Genomic DNA, 25028 nt, shown 5'->3' on the forward strand with positions numbered 1-25028 from the left:
GTGCTGGACAAGATAGGACGACTCAGGATGCTAGGTTAGTGCTAGACAAGATAGGACGTCTCAGGATGCTAGGTTAGTGCTAGACAAGATAGGACGTCTCAGGATGCTAGGTTAGTGCTGGACAAGATAGGACGACTCAGGATGCTAGGTTAGTGCTAGACAAGATAGGACGTCTCAGGATGCTAGGTTAGTGCTAGACAAGATAGGACGTCTCAGGATGCTAGGTTAGTGCTAGACAAGATAGGACATCTCAGGATGCTAGGTTAGTGCTAATGGACAAGATAGGACGTCTCAGGATGCTAGGTTAGTGCTGGACAAGATAGGACGACTCAGGATGCTAGGTTAGTGCTAATGGACAAGATAGGACGTCTCAGGATGCTAGGTTAGTGCTGATGGACAAGATAGGACGTCTCAGGATGCTAGGTTAGTGCTGGACAAGATAGGACGTCTCAGGATGCTAGGTTAGTGCTGGACAAGATAGGACGACTCAGGATGCTAGGTTAGTGCTGGACAAGATAGGACGACTCAGGATGCTAGGTTAGTGCTGGACAAGATAGGACGACTCAGGATGCTAGGTTAGTGCTGGACAAGATAGGACGACTCAGGATGCTAGGTTAGTGCTGGACAAGATAGGACGACTCAGGATGCTAGGTTAGTGCTGGACAAGATAGGACGACTCAGGATGCTAGGTTAGTGCTGGACAAGATAGGACGTCTCAGGATGCTAGGTTAGTGCTGGACAAGATAGGACGACTCAGGATGCTAGGTTAGTGCTGGACAAGATAGGACGACTCAGGATGCTAGGTTAGTGCTGGACAAGATAGGACGACTCAGGATGCTAGGTTAGTGCTGGACAAGATAGGACGTCTCAGGATGCTAGGTTAGTGCTGGACAAGATAGGACGTCTCAGGATGCTAGGTTAGTGCTGGACAAGATAGGACGACTCAGGATGCTAGGTTAGTGCTGGACAAGATAGGACGACTCAGGATGCTAGGTTAGTGCTGGACAAGATAGGACGTCTCAGGATGCTAGGTTAGTGCTGGACAAGATAGGACGTCTCAGGATGCTAGGTTAGTGCTGGACAAGATAGGACGTCTCAGGATGCTAGGTTAGTGCTAGACAAGATAGGACGTCTCAGGATGCTAGGTTAGTGCTAGACAAGATAGGACGACTCAGGATGCTAGGTTAGTGCTGGACAAGATAGGACGTCTCAGGATGCTAGGTTAGTGCTGATGGACAAGATAGGACGACTCAGGATGCTAGGTTAGTGCTGGACAAGATAGGACGTCTCAGGATGCTAGGTTAGTGCTGGACAAGATAGGACGTCTCAGGATGCTAGGTTAGTGCTGGACAAGATAGGACGACTCAGGATGCTAGGTTAGTGCTGGACAAGATAGGACGACTCAGGATGCTAGGTTAGTGCTGATGGACAAGATAGGACGACTCAGGATGCTAGGTTAGTGCTGGACAAGATAGGACGACTCAGGATGCTAGGTTAGTGCTGGACAAGATAGGACGACTCAGGATGCTAGGTTAGTGCTGGACAAGATAGGACGACTCAGGATGCTAGGTTAGTGCTGATGGACAAGATAGGACGACTCAGGATGCTAGGTTAGTGCTAGACAAGATAGGACGTCTCAGGATGCTAGGTTAGTGCTAGACAAGATAGGACGACTCAGGATGCTAGGTTAGTGCTGGACAAGATAGGACGTCTCAGGATGCTAGGTTAGTGCTGGACAAGATAGGACGACTCAGGATGCTAGGTTAGTGCTGGACAAGATAGGACGACTCAGGATGCTAGGTTAGTGCTGGACAAGATAGGACGTCTCAGGATGCTAGGTTAGTGCTGGACAAGATAGGACGTCTCAGGATGCTAGGTTAGTGCTGGACAAGATAGGACGTCTCAGGATGCTAGGTTAGTGCTGGACAAGATAGGACGACTCAGGATGCTAGGTTAGTGCTGATGGACAAGATAGGACGTCTCAGGATGCTAGGTTAGTGCTGGACAAGATAGGACGAGTCAGGATGCTAGGTTAGTGCTGGACAAGATAGGACGTCTCAGGATGCTAGGTTAGTGCTGATGGACAAGATAGGACGACTCAGGATGCTAGGTTAGTGCTAATGGACAAGATAGGACGTCTCAGGATGCTAGGTTAGTGCTGATGGACAAGATAGGACGTCTCAGGATGCTAGGTTAGTGCTAATGGACAAGATAGGACGACTCAGGATGCTAGGTTAGTGCTGGACAAGATAGGACGACTCAGGATGCTAGGTTAGTGCTGGACAAGATAGGACGACTCAGGATGCTAGGTTAGTGCTAGACAAGATAGGACGTCTCAGGATGCTAGGTTAGTGCTAGACAAGATAGGACGTCTCAGGATGCTAGGTTAGTGCTAGACAAGATAGGACATCTCAGGATGCTAGGTTAGTGCTAATGGACAAGATAGGACGTCTCAGGATGCTAGGTTAGTGCTGGACAAGATAGGACGACTCAGGATGCTAGGTTAGTGCTAATGGACAAGATAGGACGTCTCAGGATGCTAGGTTAGTGCTGATGGACAAGATAGGACGTCTCAGGATGCTAGGTTAGTGCTGGACAAGATAGGACGTCTCAGGATGCTAGGTTAGTGCTGGACAAGATAGGACGACTCAGGATGCTAGGTTAGTGCTGGACAAGATAGGACGACTCAGGATGCTAGGTTAGTGCTGGACAAGATAGGACGACTCAGGATGCTAGGTTAGTGCTGGACAAGATAGGACGACTCAGGATGCTAGGTTAGTGCTGGACAAGATAGGACGACTCAGGATGCTAGGTTAGTGCTGGACAAGATAGGACGACTCAGGATGCTAGGTTAGTGCTGGACAAGATAGGACGTCTCAGGATGCTAGGTTAGTGCTGGACAAGATAGGACGACTCAGGATGCTAGGTTAGTGCTGGACAAGATAGGACGACTCAGGATGCTAGGTTAGTGCTGATGGACAAGATAGGACGACTCAGGATGCTAGGTTAGTGCTAGACAAGATAGGACGTCTCAGGATGCTAGGTTAGTGCTAGACAAGATAGGACGACTCAGGATGCTAGGTTAGTGCTGGACAAGATAGGACGTCTCAGGATGCTAGGTTAGTGCTGGACAAGATAGGACGACTCAGGATGCTAGGTTAGTGCTGGACAAGATAGGACGACTCAGGATGCTAGGTTAGTGCTGGACAAGATAGGACGTCTCAGGATGCTAGGTTAGTGCTGGACAAGATAGGACGTCTCAGGATGCTAGGTTAGTGCTGGACAAGATAGGACGTCTCAGGATGCTAGGTTAGTGCTGGACAAGATAGGACGACTCAGGATGCTAGGTTAGTGCTGATGGACAAGATAGGACGTCTCAGGATGCTAGGTTAGTGCTGGACAAGATAGGACGAGTCAGGATGCTAGGTTAGTGCTGGACAAGATAGGACGTCTCAGGATGCTAGGTTAGTGCTGATGGACAAGATAGGACGACTCAGGATGCTAGGTTAGTGCTAATGGACAAGATAGGACGTCTCAGGATGCTAGGTTAGTGCTGATGGACAAGATAGGACGTCTCAGGATGCTAGGTTAGTGCTAATGGACAAGATAGGACGACTCAGGATGCTAGGTTAGTGCTGGACAAGATAGGACGACTCAGGATGCTAGGTTAGTGCTGGACAAGATAGGACGACTCAGGATGCTAGGTTAGTGCTGGACAAGATAGGACGACTCAGGATGCTAGGTTAGTGCTAGACAAGATAGGACGACTCAGGATGCTAGGTTAGTGCTAATGGACAAGATAGGACGACTCAGGATGCTAGGTTAGTGCTGGACAAGATAGGACGACTCAGGATGCTAGGTTAGTGCTGGACAAGATAGGACGACTCAGGATGCTAGGTTAGTGCTAGACAAGATAGGACGTCTCAGGATGCTAGGTTAGTGCTGGACAAGATAGGACGTCTCAGGATGCTAGGTTAGTGCTGGACAAGATAGGACGACTCAGGATGCTAGGTTAGTGCTGGACAAGATAGGACGTCTCAGGATGCTAGGTTAGTGCTGGACAAGATAGGACGACTCAGGATGCTAGGTTAGTGCTGATGGACAAGATAGGACGTCTCAGGATGCTAGGTTAGTGCTGGACAAGATAGGACGACTCAGGATGCTAGGTTAGTGCTGGACAAGATAGGACGTCTCAGGATGCTAGGTTAGTGCTGATGGACAAGATAGGACGACTCAGGATGCTAGGTTAGTGCTAATGGACAAGATAGGACGTCTCAGGATGCTAGGTTAGTGCTGATGGACAAGATAGGACGTCTCAGGATGCTAGGTTAGTGCTAATGGACAAGATAGGACGACTCAGGATGCTAGGTTAGTGCTGGACAAGATAGGACGTCTCAGGATGCTAGGTTAGTGCTAGACAAGATAGGACGTCTCAGGATGCTAGGTTAGTGCTGGACAAGATAGGACGTCTCAGGATGCTAGGTTAGTGCTGGACAAGATAGGACGACTCAGGATGCTAGGTTAGTGCTGGACAAGATAGGACGTCTCAGGATGCTAGGTTAGTGCTGGACAAGATAGGACGACTCAGGATGCTAGGTTAGTGCTGATGGACAAGATAGGACGTCTCAGGATGCTAGGTTAGTGCTGGACAAGATAGGACGACTCAGGATGCTAGGTTAGTGCTGGACAAGATAGGACGACTCAGGATGCTAGGTTAGTGCTGGACAAGATAGGACGACTGCTCCACAGTGCAGTAATGTGATGGTGTAATGTGGTCATGTGTCCACCAGGGGGCAGTATGGTGCTGTCGGGGATCAGCTGCTTCTTCCTGTGGTTCGGGACCAGCGAGTCGATGATGATCTTCATGTTGTGTCTTTACAACGGCCTGAGCATCTCTGCCTGGAACTCTCTGGACGTTGTTACTGCTGAGATCTACCCTACAGACAGGAGGTACTGACTGACCCCTAGCCCCTAAACACTAGCCCCTAGCCCCTAAACACTAGCCCCTAAACACTAGCCCCTAGCCCCTAAACACTAGCCGCTAAACACTAGCCCCTAAACACTAGCCCCTATCCCCTAAACACTAGCCCCTAAACACTAGCCCCTAAACACTAGCCCCTAGCCCCTAAACACTAGCCCCTAGCCCCGAAACACTAGCCCCTAAACACTAGCCCCTAGCCCCTAAACACTAGCCCCTAAACACTAGCCCCTAGCCTGTGTTCATAAAGGTTCTATTATCACCTCTCAATGTGTTCATAAAGGTTATATTATCACCTCTCAATGTGTTCATAAAGGTTATATTATCACCTCTCAATGTGTTCATAAAGGTTATATTATCACCTCTCAATGTGTTCATAAAGGTTATATTATCACCTCTCAATGTGTTCATAAAGGTTCTATTATCACCTCTCAATGTGTTCATAAAGGTTCTATTATCACCTCTCAATGTGTTCCAACTCCCTCTATTATCACCTCTCAATGTGTTCATAAAGGTTATATTATCACCCATCAATGTGTTCATAAAGGTTCTATTATCACCTCTCAATGTGTTCATAAAGGTTATATTATCACCCATCAATGTGTTCATAAAGGTTATATTATCACCTCTCAATGTGTTCATAAAGGTTATATTATCACCTCTCAATGTGTTCATAAAGGTTATATTATCACCTCTCAATGTGTTCATACAGGTTATATTATCACCTCTCAATGTGTTCATAAAGGTTCTATTATCACCTCTCAATGTGTTCATAAAGGTTCTATTATCACCTCTCAATGTGTTCATAAAGGTTCTATTATCACCTCTCAATGTGTTCATAAAGGTTATATTATCACCCATCAATGTGTTCATAAAGGTTCTATTATCACCTCTCAATGTGTTCCAACTCCCTCTGGGAAACTCTGTGACAGCTGCTGAAAGTTGGGCTGTCATTAACAACCTTTATGCAGGCACATTTTTCTATTGTGCTTTAAGTGCTTTAAGTAGCATGTGACGGGTCAAAGTTTTTATTTTCTATGATTCTGAGTCCATTGCAAGCAGTAATTTCGTTTTTCACGAAAACCTTTTCTTGGGCTAAAAAACGGCCATAGCCACTTTCCCCAAATGTGATGACGGCTATGGCCGTTTTTTAGCACAAGGAGTGTTATTATTGTGCAAAAAGAAATTGCTGCTTGCAATGCAGCAGTTGCCATGGTTACCACGGTGAATGGAATGCAAATGCTCCCTCTCTTTCTCTCCATGTAGTGTACCCAAAATAGACAAATTTGACCATATGCACACCGCTGCCATCCTGCCAGCAAGGTCCTAACTAGATGCAACCTCCCATAGACAGCCCATTCATCCAAACAGAACAGTCCTACCTGATTGTATTAAACAACGTCAAACTCACCAACATTGCAGCTGTACGGAAAGCCTGATTTATCCTCTTTCAATCTGCAAAGTGTTTGTTTCATAAAAATCCAACATGTTATGAGCTACTTCCTGTCAAGGAATTCCTTGCAGATGATTATTGTCTGAGTTTGTCCGACAATAAAGTGTCGGACAAAGTGTCGGAGTTTGGAAGCGCTCGTTTTCAGTAAAGCCACCACCTGCTGCCTCCTGCATTATATGCAAGTTTAAAAGAGGTGGTACACACTTACGCAGGGCTGTTGAGTTATATTCAACGAGGACTGTTACATTCTGTAACAGGTTGTGTGTAGAGGACCACTATAGTTCCACACTCACCCCAGAGGGTCACTATAGTTCCACACTCACCCCAGAGGGCCACTATAGTTCCACACTCACCCCAGAGGGTCACTATAGTTCCACACTCACCCCAGAGGGCCACTATAGTTCCACACTCACTCCAGAGGGCCACTATAGTTCCACACTCACCCCAGAGGGTCACTATAGTTCCACACTCACCCCAGAGGGCCACTATAGTTCCACACTCACCCCAGAGGGTCACTATAGTTCCACACTCACCCCAGAGGGCCACTATAGTTCCACACTCACTCCATAGTTCCACACTCACCCCAGAGGGCCACTATAGTTCCACACTCACCCCAGAGGGCCACTATAGTTCCACACTCACTCCATAGTTCCACACTCACCCCAGAGGGCCACTATAGTTCCACACTCACCCCAGAGTTCCACACTCACCCCAGAGGGCCACTATAGTTCCACACTCACTCCATAGTTCCACACTCACCCCAGAGGGCCACTATAGTTCCACACTCACTCCATAGTTCCACACTCACCCCAGAGGGCCACTATAGTTCCACACTCACCCCAGAGGGCCACTATAGTTCCACACTCACCCCAGAGGGCCACTATTGTTCCACACTCACTTCATAGTTCCACACTCACCCCAGAGTTCCACACTCACCCCAGAGGGCCACTATAGTTCCACACTCAATCCATAGTTCCACACTCACCCCAGAGGGCCACTATAGTTCCACACTCACTCCATAGTTCCACACTCACCCCAGAGGGCCACTATAGTTCCACACTCACTCCAGAGGGCCACTGTAGTGGTGTACGGTGGGTGGTTTGGATACTTTCACCAGTATGGGGTGTCGATCACAGTTTGGCTTAAATAACTACCAACTGACATTAAATGCACAGAGCATTGGCTAGTAATGCACACGGCTAATGGAGGCTAGGAATTAACATGGCTCACAAACATTCCTCCTAATACAACTAAAGTATAAATTCACCTGTCTGTAAACATCTAACTCAAAGTACAAGGAAACTTACAAACATATGTGCATCTACGCACACACATTGGAAGGACTGCAGTGATCTTGAACGGTGGAAAGGAAGAAAAGTCCTGGTGAAGTGGAGAGTCTCTGCTTGGAATGACTGTCTGTGTGAGTGAGTGGCTGGAGAGTGACTGAGTGGGGAGTTAGGAGACTGCTCTAATCAAGATACAGGTGTGGGGGCTTTAGCAGGTGTATGGAATTCCCCTAATCAAGCCTAGGCTGGGGTTGCCATAGTGTTCAATTATTGGCTCAGTACTTTTCCACTGCCAGAGCCTTTTCTACAGCCACTATAGTTCCACACTCACCCCAGAGGGCCACTATAGTTCCACACTCACCCCAGAGGGCCACTATAGTTCCACACTCACTCCAGACGGCCACTATAGTTCCACACTCACCCCAGAGGGCCACTATAGTTCCACACTCACTCCAGAGGGCCACTATAGTTCCACACTCACCCCAGAGGGCCACTATAGTTCCACACTCACCCCAGAGGGCCACTATAGTTCCACACTCACCCCAGAGGGCCACTATAGTTCCACACTCACTCCAGACGGCCACTATAGTTCCACACTCACCCCAGAGGGCCACTATAGTTCCACACTCACCCCAGAGTGTTCACTATAGTTCCACACTCACTCCAGACGGCCACTATAGTTCCACACTCACTCCAGAGGGCCACTATAGTTCCACACTCACCCCAGAGGGTCACTATAGTTCCACACTCACTCCAGAGGGCCACTATAGTTCCACACTCACCCCAGAGGGTCACTATAGTTCCACACTCACCCCAGAGGGCCACTATAGTTCCACACTCACTCCAGACGGCCACTATAGTTCCACACTCACTCCAGAGGGCCACTATAGTTCCACACTCACCCCAGAGGGCCACTATAGTTCCACACTCACTCCAGAGGGCCACTATGGTATTTTATTTAACTTTATGAACTTAAATGCAAATGCATTGGACATAAAAAAAGACAATGACATTGTAATAGTTATTCAGCTACTAAAACAGAAGTAATTAAAACAGGTCATGTTTGGAATTGTTAACGGCTGAAATCAATAATCAATATTAACCTGAGGGCCACATTGAGTGAAGGTGGGGGGCCGCATGTGGCCCATGTATGCTGTAACATGATGTTATTTTGTCCCACAGGGCCACAGGGGCTTCGGGTCATTCTGTAACATGTGTTTTTGTCCCACAGGGGCTTCAGGTCCTTCTGTAACATGTGGTTTTGTCCCACAGGGCCACAGGCTTCGGGTCATTCTGTAACATGTGTTTTTGTCCCACAGGGGCTTCAGGTCCTTCTGTAACATGTGGTTTTGTCCCACAGGGCCACAGGCTTCGGGTCATTCTGTAACATGTGTTTTTGTCCCACAGGGGCTTCAGGTCCTTCTGTAACATGTGGTTTTGTCCCACAGGGCCACAGGCTTCAGGTCATTCTGTAACATGTGGTTTTGTCCCACAGGGGCTTCAGGTCCTTCTGTAACATGTGTTTTTGTCCCACAGGGGCTTCAGGTCATTCTGTAACATGTGTTTTTGTCCCACAGGGGCTTCAGGTCCTTCTGTAACATGTGTTTTTGTCCCACAGGGGCTTCAGGTCCTTCTGTAACATGTGGTTTTGTCCCACAGGGGCTTCAGGTCCTTCTGTAACATGTGTTTTTGTCCCACAGGGGCTTCAGGTCCTTCTGTAACATGTGGTTTTGTCCCACAGGGGCTTCAGGTCATTCTGTAACATGTGTTTTTGTCCCACAGGGGCTTCAGGTCCTTCTGTAACATGTGGTTTTGTCCCACAGGGGCTTCAGGTCATTCTGTAACATGTGGTTTTGTCCCACAGGGGCTTCAGGTCATTCTGTAACATGTGTTTTCGTCCCACAGGGGCTTCAGGTCATTCTGTAACATGTGTTTTCGTCCCACAGGGGCTTCAGGTCATTCTGTAACATGTGGTTTTGTCCCACAGGGGCTTCAGGTCCTTCTGTAACATGTGTTTTTGTCCCACAGGGGCTTCAGGTCATTCTGTAACATGTGTTTTTGTCCCACAGGGGCTTCAGGTCCTTCTGTAACATGTGTTTTTGTCCCACAGGGGCTTCAGGTCCTTCTGTAACATGTGGTTTTGTCCCACAGGGGCTTCAGGTCCTTCTGTAACATGTGTTTTTGTCCCACAGGGGCTTCAGGTCCTTCTGTAACATGTGGTTTTGTCCCACAGGGGCTTCAGGTCATTCTGTAACATGATGTTATTTTGTCCCACAGGGGCTTCAGGTCCTTCTGTAACATGTGTTTTTGTCCCACAGGGGCTTCAGGTCATTCTGTAACATGTGTTTTTGTCCCACAGGGGCTTCAGGTCATTCTGTAACATGTGTTTTTGTCCCACAGGGGCTTCAGGTCATTCTGTAACATGTGTTTTTGTCCCACAGGGGCTTCAGGTCATTCTGTAACATGTGTTTTTGTCCCACAGGGGCTTCAGGTCATTCTGTAACATGTGTTTTCGTCCCACAGGGGCTTCAGGTCATTCTGTAACATGTGGTTTTGTCCCACAGGGGCTTCAGGTCATTCTGTAACATGTGGTTTTGTCCCACAGGGGCTTCAGGTCATTCTGTAACATGTGTTTTTGTCCCACAGGGGCTTCAGGTCATTCTGTAACATGTGGTTTTGTCCCACAGGGGCTTCAGGTCATTCTGTAACATGTGGTTTTGTCCCACAGGGGCTTCAGGTCCTTCTGTAACATGTGGTTTTGTCCCACAGGGGCTTCAGGTCATTCTGTAACATGTGGTTTTGTCCCACAGGGGCTTCAGGTCCTTCTGTAACATGTGGTTTTGTCCCACAGGGGCTTCAGGTCATTCTGTAACATGTTGTTATTTCGTCCCACAGGGGCTTCAGGTCCTTCTGTAACATGTGGTTTTGTCCCACAGGGGCTTCAGGTCCTTCTGTAACATGTGGTTTTGTCCCACAGGGGCTTCAGGTCCTTCTGTAACATGTGGTTTTGTCCCACAGGGGCTTCAGGTCATTCTGTAACATGTTGTTATTTCGTCCCACAGGGGCTTCGGGTCATTCTGTAACATGTGGTTTTGTCCCACAGGGGCTTCAGGTCATTCTGTAACATGTGGTTTTGTCCCACAGGGGCTTCAGGTCATTCTGTAACATGTTGTTATTTCGTCCCACAGGGGCTTCAGGTCATTCTGTAACATGTGTTTTCGTCCCACAGGGGCTTCAGGTCATTCTGTAACATGTGGTTTTGTCCCACAGGGGCTTCAGGTCATTCTGTAACATGTGTTTTTGTCCCACAGGGCCACAGGCTTCAGGTCATTCTGTAACATGTGGTTTTGTCCCACAGGGGCTTCAGGTCATTCTGTAACATGTGGTTTCGTCCCACAGGGGCTTCAGGTCATTCTGTAACATGTGGTTTTGTCCCACAGGGGCTTCAGGTCCTTCTGTAACATGTGGTTTTGTCCCACAGGGGCTTCAGGTCCTTCTGTAACATGTGTTTTCGTCCCACAGGGGCTTCAGGTCATTCTGTAACATGTGTTTTTGTCCCACAGGGGCTTCAGGTCCTTCTGTAACATGTGTTTTCGTCCCACAGGGGCTTCAGGTCATTCTGTAACATGTGGTTTTGTCCCACAGGGGCTTCAGGTCATTCTGTAACATGTGGTTTTGTCCCACAGGGGCTTCAGGTCATTCTGTAACATGTGTTTTCGTCCCACAGGGGCTTCAGGTCCTTCTGTAACATGTGTTTTCGTCCCACAGGGGCTTCAGGTCATTCTGTAACATGTGGTTTTGTCCCACAGGGGCTTCAGGTCATTCTGTAACATGATGTTATTTTGTCCCACAGGGGCTTCAGGTCATTCTGTAACATGTGTTTTTGTCCCACAGGGGCTTCAGGTCATTCTGTAACATGTGTTTTTGTCCCACAGGGGCTTCAGGTCATTCTGTAACATGTGTTTTTGTCCCACAGGGGCTTCAGGTCATTCTGTAACATGTGTTTTTGTCCCACAGGGGCTTCAGGTCATTCTGTAACATGTGGTTTTGTCCCACAGGGGCTTCAGGTCATTCTGTAACATGTGGTTTTGTCCCACAGGGGCTTCAGGTCATTCTGTAACATGTGGTTTTGTCCCACGGGGGCTTCAGGTCATTCTGTAACATGTGTTTTTGTCCCACAGGGGCTTCAGGTCATTCTGTAACATGTGGTTTCGTCCCACAGGGGCTTCAGGTCATTCTGTAACATGTGGTTTTGTCCCACAGGGGCTTCAGGTCATTCTGTAACATGTGTTTTTGTCCCACAGGGGCTTCAGGTCATTCTGTAACATGTGTTTTTGTCCCACAGGGGCTTCACGTCATTCTGTAACATGTGGTTTTGTCCCACAGGGGCTTCAGGTCATTCTGTAACATGTGGTTTTGTCCCACAGGGGCTTCAGGTCATTCTGTAACATGTGTTTTTGTCCCACAGGGGCTTCAGGTCATTCTGTAACATGTGTTTTTGTCCCACAGGGGCTTCAGGTCATTCTGTAACATGTGTTTTCGTCCCACAGGGGCTTCAGGTCCTTCTGTAACATGTGGTTTTGTCCCACAGGGGCTTCAGGTCATTCTGTAACATGTGGTTTTGTCCCACAGGGGCTTCAGGTCATTCTGTAACATGTGTTTTCGTCCCACAGGGGCTTCAGGTCATTCTGTAACATGTGTTTTTGTCCAACAGGGGCTTCAGGTCATTCTGTAACATGTGGTTTTGTCCCACAGGGGCTTCAGGTCATTCTGTAACATGTGGTTTTGTCCCACAGGGGCTTCAGGTCCTTCTGTAACATGTGTTTTTGTCCCACAGGGGCTTCAGGTCATTCTGTAACATGTGGTTTTGTCCCACAGGGGCTTCAGGTCATTCTGTAACATGTGGTTTTGTCCCACAGGGGCTTCAGGTCCTTCTGTAACATGTGTTTTCGTCCCACAGGGGCTTCAGGTCATTCTGTAACATGTGGTTTTGTCCCACAGGGGCTTCAGGTCATTCTGTAACATGTGTTTTTGTCCCACAGGGGCTTCAGGTCATTCTGTAACATGTGGTTTTGTCCCACAGGGGCTTCAGGTCATTCTGTAACATGTGTTTTCGTCCCACAGGGGCTTCAGGTCATTCTGTAACATGTGTTTTTGTCCCACAGGGGCTTCAGGTCATTCTGTAACATGTGGTTTTGTCCCACAGGGGCTTCAGGTCATTCTGTAACATGTGTTTTCGTCCCACAGGGGCTTCAGGTCATTCTGTAACATGTGTTTTTGTCCCACAGGGGCTTCAGGTCATTCTGTAACATGTGGTTTTGTCCCACAGGGGCTTCAGGTCATTCTGTAACATGTGTTTTTGTCCCACAGGGGCTTCAGGTCATTCTGTAACATGTGGTTTTGTCCCACAGGGGCTTCAGGTCATTCTGTAACATGTGGTTTCGTCCCACAGGGGCTTCAGGTCATTCTGTAACATGTGGTTTTGTCCCACAGGGGCTTCAGGTCATTCTGTAACATGTGGTTTTGTCCCACAGGGGCTTCAGGTCATTCTGTAACATGTGGTTTTGTCCCACAGGGGCTTCAGGTCATTCTGTAACATGTGTTTTCGTCCCACAGGGGCTTCAGGTCCTTCTGTAACATGTGTTTTCGTCCCACAGGGGCTTCAGGTCCTTCTGTAACATGTGGTTTTGTCCCACAGGGGCTTCAGGTCATTCTGTAACATGTGGTTTCGTCCCACAGGGGCTTCAGGTCATTCTGTAACATGTGTTTTCGTCCCACAGGGGGACGGGCTTCGGGTTCTGCAACGCCATGTGCAAGCTGGCAGCCGTCCTGGGCAACCTGACCTTCGGCTCTCTGGTGGGCATCACCAAGGCCATCCCCATCCTGCTGGCGTCCGCCGTGCTGGTGGGCGGCGGCCTGGTGGGGCTCCGCTTGCCCGACACTCGCGCTAACGTGCTAATGTAACCACGTGCTAATGTTTTTAAAAACAAAACAAAAAAAAACACCTCACACAAACACATCTGACACACCTGACCTGACCAACGCTTTCTCACAGCTGTGGCGGGTGACGGCAGGGGACGGATTATCTCACCATGATGCGGCACTCTCTGACGTTTAGGGGGGGGGACGACGGGAAACGATGATTGTTTATGTGGTTGAGTGCTGTATGGTAATGATTTATCAGTGGTTGAGTGCTGTATGGTAATGATTTATCTGTGGTTGAGTGCTGTATGGTTATGATTTATCTGTGGTTGAGTGCTGTATGGTAATGATTTATCTGTGGTTGAGTGCTGTATGGTAATGATTTATCTGTGGTTGAGTGCTGTATGGTAATGATTTATCTGTGGTTGAGTGCTGTATGGTAATGATTTATCTGTGGTTGAGTGCTGTATGGTAATGATTTATCAGTGGTTGAGTGCTGTATGGTAATGATTTATCAGTGGTTGAGTGCTGTATGGTTATGATTTATCTGTGGTTGAGTGCTGTATGGTAATGATTTATCTGTGGTTGAGTGCTGTATGGTAATGATTTATCTGTGGTTGAGTGCTGTATGGTAATGATTTATCTGTGGTTGAGTGCTGTATGGTTATGATTTATCTGTGGTTGAGTGCTGTATGGTAATGATTTATCAGTGGTTGAGTGCTGTATGGTAATGATTTATCTGTGGTTGAGTGCTGTATGGTAATGATTTATCTGTGGTTGAGTGCTGTATGGTAATGATTTATCAGTGGTTGAGTGCTGTATGGTAATGATTTATCTGTGGTTGAGTGCTGTATGGTAATGATTTATCTGTGGTTGAGTGCTGTATGGTAATGATTTATCTGTGGTTGAGTGCTGTATGGTAATGATTCCGGGGATGTAGTGGAACCTCTGAGGAGGTTGCACACCATGTAGTTACGTTGTGTTGTAGACTGTAGACTGTAGACTGTAGACAATGTAGTTACGTTGTGTTGTAGACTGTAGACTGTAGACCATGTAGTTACGTTGTGTTGTAGACTGAGATGGAGCTCCCGCCGCGTCAGAAGTTTGCCGTTTGGTCACATGGTGTCCCACGCCGTCACTGTAGGAGGTCACGTGAGTGAGAATATTCATGTTGACCATTTTACAAACAACTCACATGTAAAACAACTCACATGTAAAGCACATCACGTCCTTGCACAATGCGTCCTGTTCCAGATGACGTTCCGCTGCCCCCGGTGTACCGGCAGAGCGTGACACCGGGCCAATATTTGCCACGGTGCACAATTGTCATCTTTTTTTCCCGCGCATCGTATCCACAAAGTAAAGGTGGGGTATCAGTACAGCCTGCAGTGGAACCTCATCTCGGAGCGACGTAGTGGAGAGAGATGTTCCATATATGGGGATAATCACATGTAAAGCACATCACATGTAAAAACACAGTCTCACAATGTAAAACACACAAGCTCATCACATGTAAAACATGTAAAGCACATCAAAATGTATAAAAACACCTCAGTGTTTACGTGTGTATACAGTGAACTGACCATATTCACGTGGCAGCCATTTTTCTCTTACACGGACATAATACTAAATTATAAATAAATACATAAATAATATAAGTTATTTTTTAACTCCAAAGAGGTGCATATACTGTACGCACTTTGGAGATAAAGTAACATTAGTCATATGTATATAATGTAGTTAAATATAAACCAAGGTATGTGCATATAAGGTATATATACCTTGGTTTATATTTAACTACATTATGTATATAATGTAGTTAAATATAAACCAAGGTATGTGCATATAAGGTATATATACCTTGGTTTATATTTAACTAAATGTATCATATGTATATAATGTAGTTAAATATAAACCAAGGTATGTGTATATAAGGTATATATACCTTGGTTTATATTTAACTAAATGTATCATATGTATATAATGTAGTTAAATATAAACCAAGGTATGTGTATATAAGGTATATATATACCTTGGTTTATATTTAACTACATTATGTATATAATGTAGTTAAATATAAACCAAGGTATGTGTATATAAGGTATATATATACCTTGGTTTATATTTAACTACATTATGTATATAATGTAGTTAAATATAAACCAAGGTATGTGTATATAAGGTATATATATACCTTGGTTTATATTTAACTACATTATGTATATAATGTAGTTAAATATAAACCAAGGTATGTGCATATAAGGTATATATATACCTTGGTTTATATTTAACTACATTATGTATATAATGTAGTTAAATATAAACCAAGGTATGTGTATATAAGGTATATATATACCTTGGTTTATATTTAACTACATTATGTATATAATGTAGTTAAATATAAACCAAGGTATGTGTATATAAGGTATATATATACCTTGGTTTATATTTAACTACATTATGTATATAATGTAGTTAAATATAAACCAAGGTATGTGCATATAAGGTATATATATACCTTGGTTTATATTTAACTACATTATGTATATAATGTAGTTAAATATAAACCAAGGTATGTGTATATAAGGTATATATATACCTTGGTTTATATTTAACTACATTATGTATATAATGTAGTTAAATATAAACCAAGGTATGTGCATATAAGGTATATATATACCTTGGTTTATATTTAACTACATTATGTATATAATGTAGTTAAATATAAACCAAGGTATGTGTATATAAGGTATATATATACCTTGGTTTATATTTAACTACATTATGTATATAATGTAGTTAAATATAAACCAAGGTATGTGCATATAAGGTATATATATACCTTGGTTTATATTTAACTAAATGTATCATATGTATATAATGTAGTTAAATATAAACCAAGGTATGTGTATATAAGGTATATATACCTTGGTTTATATTTAACTAAATGTATCATATGTATATAATGTAGTTAAATATAAACCAAGGTATGTGTATATAAGGTATATATACCTTGGTTTATATTTAACTACATTATGTATATAATGTAGTTAAATATAAACCAAGGTATGTGCATATAAGGTATATATACCTTGGTTTATATTTAACTAAATGTATCATATGTATATAATGTAGTTAAATATAAACCAAGGTATGTGTATATAAGGTATATATACCTTGGTTTATATTTAACTAAATGTATCATATGTATATAATGTAGTTAAATATAAACCAAGGTATGTGTATATAAGGTATATATATACCTTGGTTTATATTTAACTACATTATGTATATAATGTAGTTAAATATAAACCAAGGTATGTGTATATAAGGTATATATATACCTTGGTTTATATTTAACTACATTATGTATATAATGTAGTTAAATATAAACCAAGGTATGTGTATATAAGGTATATATATACCTTGGTTTATATTTAACTACATTATGTATATAATGTAGTTAAATATAAACCAAGGTATGTGCATATAAGGTATATATATACCTTGGTTTATATTTAACTACATTATGTATATAATGTAGTTAAATATAAACCAAGGTATGTGTATATAAGGTATATATATACCTTGGTTTATATTTAACTACATTATGTATATAATGTAGTTAAATATAAACCAAGGTATGTGTATATAAGGTATATATATACCTTGGTTTATATTTAACTACATTATGTATATAATGTAGTTAAATATAAACCAAGGTATGTGCATATAAGGTATATATATACCTTGGTTTATATTTAACTACATTATGTATATAATGTAGTTAAATATAAACCAAGGTATGTGTATATAAGGTATATATATACCTTGGTTTATATTTAACTACATTATGTATATAATGTAGTTAAATATAAACCAAGGTATGTGCATATAAGGTATATATATACCTTGGTTTATATTTAACTACATTATGTATATAATGTAGTTAAATATAAACCAAGGTATGTGTATATAAGGTATATATATACCTTGGTTTATATTTAACTACATTATGTATATAATGTAGTTAAATATAAACCAAGGTATGTGCATATAAGGTATATATATACCTTGGTTTATATTTAACTAAATGTATCATATGTATATAATGTAGTTAAATATAAACCAAGGTATGTGTATATAAGGTATATATACCTTGGTTTATATTTAACTAAATGTATCATATGTATATAATGTAGTTAAATATAAACCAAGGTATGTGTATATAAGGTATATATACCTTGGTTTATATTTAACTACATTATGTATATAATGTAGTTAAATATAAACCAAGGTATGTGCATATAAGGTATATATATACCTTGGTTTATATTTAACTAAATGTATCATATGTATATAATGTAGTTAAATATAAACCAAGGTATGTGTATATAAGGTATATATACCTTGGTTTATATTTAACTAAATGATTAAAGTTCCTTGATTGAGGCGAACAAACGCCACATGGCATCGCTGCTATACATTGTGGTGAATCGTTCTAATTCATGTTTTACTTTGGAGTATAAATACAGCATGAATGTGGAATATGAATTGAACATGTTTACATAACGGCGTGGATGCAGAGAGTACAGTGAATTTCATTGGGCACTCGGGACCACATTTTACTGAGGGACTGCCGTTGGATTTTGTTTTGTCATTTTCGTTTTTTTCACGTCATGTGAAAGCAGGGAATCATAGCTTCAAATTGACATAACGGTTGTTCAGTTTGACCCACCAGTTTTGGAGATATAATATATGGCTTATAGAGAGACTGTAAGATTACACCTAGCTATACTACATGTTTAAGCATTTATTTCATATTTAAGATTACACTTAGCTACTACATGTTTAAGCATTTATTTCATATTTACATGTCGATTTCAAGCTCTAACATTTCAGACATGCTCTAGTACAGGGGTTCTCAACCCGTGGGTTGCGACCCCTCGGGGGGTCGCCGATTTATTTTGCGGGGTCCCCAAATTATTACAAAAAAACAACAACAAGACATTGCCAAAGCATTTCCGGGGGTCCCCGGCCAAAACCTTGAGAACCCCTGCTCTAGTATGTGAAGAGTCTGCCGGTGATATTAACTCATTTTGGATACAAAATAATCAGTTTTTCTCCTCTGGTGAAAAGCTGGAGGTTTCACGATGGCAGCCTCTCAGTCAAATCTGGTCACGGTATCCAGAACTCTCTCTTTGTGCTTCTGGTGATTGTTAAAAAAACCCAAAAACAAATCTGTATATTTTAGTAATTCCACAATGTAAAGGTCCTAGCAGATCAATGTAAAGGTCCTAGCAGATCAATGTAAAGGTCCTAGCAGATCAATGTAAAGGTCCTAGCAGATCAATGTAAAGGTCCTAGCAGATCAATGTAAAGGTCCTAGCAGATCAATGTAAAGGTCCTAGCAGATCAATCTAAAGGTCCTAGCAGATCAATCTAAAGGTCCTAGCAGATTAATCTAAAGGTCCTAGCAGATCAATCTAAATGTCCTAGCAGATCAATCTAAAGGTCCTAGCAGATCAATGTAAAGGTCCTAGCAGATCAATCTAAAGGTCCTAGCAGATCAAGCTAAAGGTCCTTATAGCAGATTGATGCGTTTGTCGTCAATTTTCCGCCATTTATTCCGCAGTTCTTTTTTCTCTCCAAAGAAAACGCGTCAGTCTGCAAAGACCTTATAGCTGTGCTGATCCACATGGAAAAAGTTCAGGACTCAATATTTACTGTTGAATCTACTTTGTACATAATTTATTTTCTATGTTGATTCATAATGTCTGAGTGTAATTTTTAGTTTTTTGGTTTTTATATCGTTGGGTTTTCAGCTCTACCACATGCACACATAGACATCAAAGGGGGCTTCAGCCCCTGCCCCTTTTACCCGTCTGTAAAACAACTGCCCTCTCCAGACCACGAATGCAGCATTTACTACACGGTGAAAGAAATGCACATGCGCTCCTCTCCTCTCATGCCATGCTGGAAGGAAGGCAGCGTTCAGGATAATAGCTTTTTTTCTCCTGAACTTGAACGCAGCAATTTGTGTTGAACAAATTTATTTTCGAAATACGCAGTCGTTACACACCCGCATCTCCACTAGCTAAAGAGTGCTGGGTTGCGCCCCGAACATCGCTGATCTATAAGCTCTCAACGCGTCGCACGCGTTGTGAGCTTGTAGATCTGCTACTTTCGTCCAAAAGTGCCCACTTACGGGATTTCAGCCCCCACTCTCTGGTCCCCTGGCTGGGTGTCACAGAATAAACGCAGTAAAAACACAACAGAAAGGCAGCAGTGAGCTGAGCAGAGATTTCTGCTACTCGTGGGGGACGCATTTTTTGTCAAAAATGTAATTTCTAGCAAAGATTTGCACCATCATTTATTCCACAATGTACAATATATAATTTTATGTCACCATGAATTCAATTATAAAAAATTCATGGATATAATTATGTTTTGGTTTTGATGCCAATCATTTGATAAGCAGCAGTGGATCCCTATGGAGACACAGCAGCAGTGCTTCCCTATGGAGACGCGAACACAGAGTCTCCTTTGCATATCCTTCACATTCAAAGGGTTGAGAATCACTGAGCTGATCATGATAACACCTGAGCTGTCTGTCTGTCTGTCTGTCTGTCTGTCTGTCTGTCTGTCTGTCTGTCTGTCTGTCTGTCTGTCTGTCTTGTCTTGCTAAACTCTGTGCTTTCTAACAAACATACAGCCTTTCTAAAAATGGCGTGCCTCTCCGTCAACAAACCTGTGTGTGTGTGTGTGTGTGTGTGTGTGTGTGTGTGTGCGTGTGCGTGCGTGTGTGCGTGTGTGTGTGAGAGAAATACTGAATATGATGAATTCATGAATAGAAAATATGCCATTATTTACTTTTTATTTGCTTTATCTGTATTTAAAGGATTTTAAGCACATTGATGTTGTGAACGATAATAATAATGTGTTTTCTCAGAGACACACTCAAGAGAGTTGTGTGTGCATTCTTGTTTTCTCTGCAGGCATATCTCATTTATTTCCTTGTTATTCATTTATTCTGAGACATTTGATTAATGGATTTGACAGTTTTCCATCATGTTTCCAGATCCCCAGCCAATGGGATCATGTTTCCAGATCCCCAGCCAATGGGATCATGTTTCCAGATCCCCAGCCAATGGGATCATGTTTCCAGATCCCCAGCCAATGGGATCATGTTTCCAGATCCCCAGCCAATTAAATACAATTAAACATTTAAAAATATACCATGCAGTAAAAAAAACACACAAACACCTTTTACAGTAAAAGACGTTAGTTGTTAATGCATGTTTGTCTCTGTGTTTGTATCGTTTCTGTTTGTGTGTAAAACGAAAAGTTCTTCTAGGTTTAAAAAGTGAGCCTTCTGTGTGTGTGTGTGTGTGTGTGTGTGTGTGCGTGTGCGTGTGCGTGCGTGCGTGCGTGCGTGCGTGCGTGCGTGCGTGCGTGCGTGCGTGCGGGTGTGGGTGTGTGTGTGTGGGCCGGGGGTGTGTGTATGTGCGCGTTTGCGCGCGTTTGCGTGCGTGCATGCACGTGTGTGTGTGTGTGTGTGTGTGTGTGTGTGTGTGTGTGTGTGTGTCTGTGTGTGTGTGTGTGTGTGTGTGTGCGCGCGCGCATGACTGTGCGTGCGTGCGTGCGTTTTTGTCGTGCACGCGCGCGTTACACAATCCCGCTTAGTGCTTAAAAAATAAATGACCCTCTGCCGGCCGAGTCGACGGTGTCAAATCACAGATCTACAAGCTCACCACATGTTGAATCTGTGGATCCTTTTCCCCGCCCTCGGACGGCAGACGTTGGATGTTGTGCGGAGCGCAGCGGGCTGCATGCCAGTGTGGTGAAATGACTGTAGTACTCTGTGTTCAAATGTATGTACTACTGATACTACTGTACTACTGTACAGTGTACTACTACTGCTGTACTGTGTGTACTATACTGTGTACTGCAGGGCTTCTCAAAGCCTCCGAATACTTCAATTATTTGATAATAATAGTTGGATTTCTTTCTCCCCCGCGACCCGACCGCGGATCAGATGAATGGAGGGGGGGGGGGAAGATGGAGATGGGGGATAAGATGAATGGAGGGGGGGAAAGAAAGTCCCTAAGATTTTGCGTCCCTCCCAGATGGATGGTAGTACCTCCCCCCTAGGGGTCCCGTACCATCCCCCCCCCCCTCCTAGGGGCCCCGGACCCCCTGTTTGAAGACCCCCTGCCGTGCATCTGTATTGTACTACACGTTAACGAGCAAGGCGGGGTCAAATCTGATCTCACTTCTATAATTGGTCGGAATGGTTGTTAATTATTGCATCAGTTCTCTGTGAAAGATTTGTGAATATTCATTTAACTCTGAGACGATTTTGACGATTTTGACTCTCAGAGTTAAATTAAATGAATGTTTCTGCCTCTGTTTTCCCGAGGCGTGACCTATGACCTTTGGTTTATGACCTATGACCTTTGACCTTTCCAGAAGAGTGGGGATCAGAACAGATCTGTGACCCTCGTGATCTGCCGTCATGTGACGAACTACTGTACGTTCACCCAAAATATTTGTTCTGGGGGGTGGGGTGGGGGTGGGGGGGGGTGGAAAGAAAGATCCTAATGTGTGCAATGTAAATGTGTGGGGGGATCCCCCCCCCCCCCCGTGGGGTCTACTCACTGAATAAAAGAGGTTTAATCTTTGACAGCTGTGGTGGTCTGACTTTCATTTAGTATTTCATTACCCCCTTGGAACCCGTTACAAGCAGTGTTGTTTTTGTCGACTAAAACTAAGACGAAAAATGTTCATCGTCTACCTTTTATCACTGAGGAAAACTAAATGAAAACTAAGCTATGATGACTAAAACTAAGACTAAATGTATTGACAATTTCGTCAACAAATAAAAACTAGACTAAAGTTGTGAGCTTGTAGAATCAACCATTACGACGGCATCAAGGCCCGGCGCGACTAAATCAACTGTAGATTTAGTCGACTAAAATCTTATGATGACATCTAGTCGACTAAAACTAGACCAACACTAAAACATTCCAGGTGACTAAAATGCGACTAAAACTAAAATAGAAATGTTGCTGCCAAAGACAACAGTGGATACAACGGGTCACTATAGGACCCGGTTCCCCCCAGAAGAACTTTGGTTCTAGATCGACCCGGTTCCGTTCCACACCAGGTCTGAAGGATATTGGCTGATGAACTATCCCTTTTTAAGTGCATAATACCGGTGTATTCCTCCAATGTCGCCAGCAGAGGGCGACAGTTCTCCACCAAAAGGAGGCACAGTTTTCATACACAGATCAAGGTCTACTCAGAGCTTTGTTGTTCTAATTAATTAGTCTCATGTCCTGCAGCTGTGTCTAGTTTCTCCCGGCGGATCCTGCCGGGAGCTGCCTATATGTGCCATTAATGATATCAATACGCATAATACGTCAATGGCCATAAGGCGGTTAAAAATCCTGGTCTCTATACTGCCTCCCCCTGGCCAGCCGGGGTGCCTGATGGAGGGGAAAGGAACTGGTCTCTATACTGCCTCCCCCTGGCCAGCCGGGGCGCCTGATGGAGGGGAAAGGAACTGGTCTCTATACTGCCTCCCCCTGGCCAGCCGGGGCGCCTGATGGAGGGGAAAGGAACTGGTCTCTATACTGCCTCCCCCTGGCCAGCCGGGGTGCCTGATGGAGGGGAAAGGAACTGGTCTCTATACTGCCTCCCCCTGGCCAGCCGGGGCGCCTGATGGAGGGGAAAGTAACTGGTTGGAATAACGTGTTCCTTCCACGCGCTACGTCCAACCAGGGAAACTCCCCCCTGTCAGGTGTAAAGGAGCAACTTGGACACTCAGGCATGAAGGAAGCATGAGTTCAAGTCCGTTGTTCTCCCCATGTCCCCCATATATGGGGACTAGGTTGGCGGAGGGTGTGTAGAGCCCAGGATCACATTAGATAATTGACACAGGGGTGAAAAATGGGTTACAAAAATCGTGGGGTAAAAATGATACATAAAAAAAACACCCATGATGTTTCCTCTGTGCATAGAGCCTGTTTCACAGTGATAATGTTACAGAGCCTTCATTAGGATCATGGGTAACACCCATGATGTTACAGAGCCTTCATTAGGATCATGGGTAACACCCATGATGTTTCCTCTGTGCATAGAGCCTGTTTCACAGTGATAATGTTACAGAGCCTTCATTAGAATCATGGGTAACACCCATGATGTTTCCTCTGTGCATAGAGCCTGTTTCACAGCGTGTGTTTGTGTCACCACTTCCAATCTCACTTTGTTTATCCTGTCCATTCCTGTCCAGTGTGAGTTCTCTATCCTGATTGGATAAGGTTGATATCCTGACCCGAACATAAACACGGCCTGCTACTAGTACATCAACATCACAATATAGATTTAACACTTATTTTAACAAAGACATTTCACCTACTGAACCTTTTAAATGTCTTTTTTTTAATGTTTATGTAACGAGCACTCTGGCAGAAGATTTGTAGCGAGAATGATATGGCGTGCATGTGTGTGCGTGCATGCCGTGTGTGTGTGTGTGTGCGTGCGTGCCCGTATGTGTGTGTGTGTGTGCGTGCGCACGTGGACATCCTGTCGCCTACACAACAGGAAATTCCAGTCGTCCCGTCCTGTGTCCAGCTGTGTGTTCCGTGGCTTCGTCTTCTGTAGAGAGACAGAGACAGAGACAGAGAGACAGAGACAGAGACAGAGACAGAGACAGAGACAGAGACAGAGAGAGACAGACAGAGACAGAGACAGAGAGAGACAGACAGAGACAGAGACAGACAGAGACAGAGAGAGACAGAGACAGAGAGAGAGACAGAGAGAGAGAAAGAGTCAGAGAGAGAGAGAGAGACAGAGAGAGAGAAAGAGAGAGAGAAAGAGAGAGAGAGAGAGAGACAGAGACAGAGAGAGACAGACAGAGACAGAGAGAGACAGAGACAGAGATAGAGACAGAGACAGAGACAGAGACAGAGACAGAGACAGAGACAGAGACAGAGAGAGAGACAGAGAGAGAGAAAGAGAGAGAGAAAGAGACAGAGAGAGAGAGAGAGACAGAGACAGAACATCTGCCTGTCTGAGACAACGTTGTCTCCATATTCCAGTATCGGCAGCTGTTCAATGTCCTGCTCAGAGACAGGTCTTCTACCCCATCATTTATTTATTCACCGTTTGATGACATTTAGCCTCTCAGACCCATCTGAGCCACGGACCACCATCTGATGACATTTAGCCTCTCAGACCCATTTGAGCCACGGACCACCGTTTGATGACATTTAGTAAATTAAGTAATGCAGATGTTTAACAATAGTTTAACTCTTGAGAGTAGAATGAAACCAAATGAACTGTGAGGAGGGTCCATTCATGTGAGAAGCATACTACGAAACAT

The 25028-nt window shown here is 44.1% G+C and overlaps 1 protein-coding gene across 1 annotated transcript in view; it reads left to right on the plus strand.

Moving 5' to 3' along the window:
• LOC306919099 (synaptic vesicle glycoprotein 2C-like) overlaps positions 1 to 13681 on the plus strand; it is a gene marked incomplete at both ends in the record, with an annotated part of 51998 nt that extends 38317 nt beyond the window's left edge. Inside the window, 2 exons of the mRNA XM_079531933.1 lie at positions 4791 to 4950; positions 13498 to 13681. Of these exons, the coding sequence (XP_079388059.1) occupies positions 4791 to 4950; positions 13498 to 13681 (344 nt within the window). The remainder of the gene's footprint in view (positions 1 to 4790; positions 4951 to 13497) is intronic.
• Positions 13682 to 25028: the final 11347 nt, after the last annotated feature.

This window comes from Electrona antarctica, assembly GCF_951216825.1.
Source record: "Electrona antarctica genome assembly, contig: scaffold_199, whole genome shotgun sequence".
Classification (NCBI taxonomy): Eukaryota; Metazoa; Chordata; class Actinopteri; order Myctophiformes; family Myctophidae; genus Electrona; species Electrona antarctica.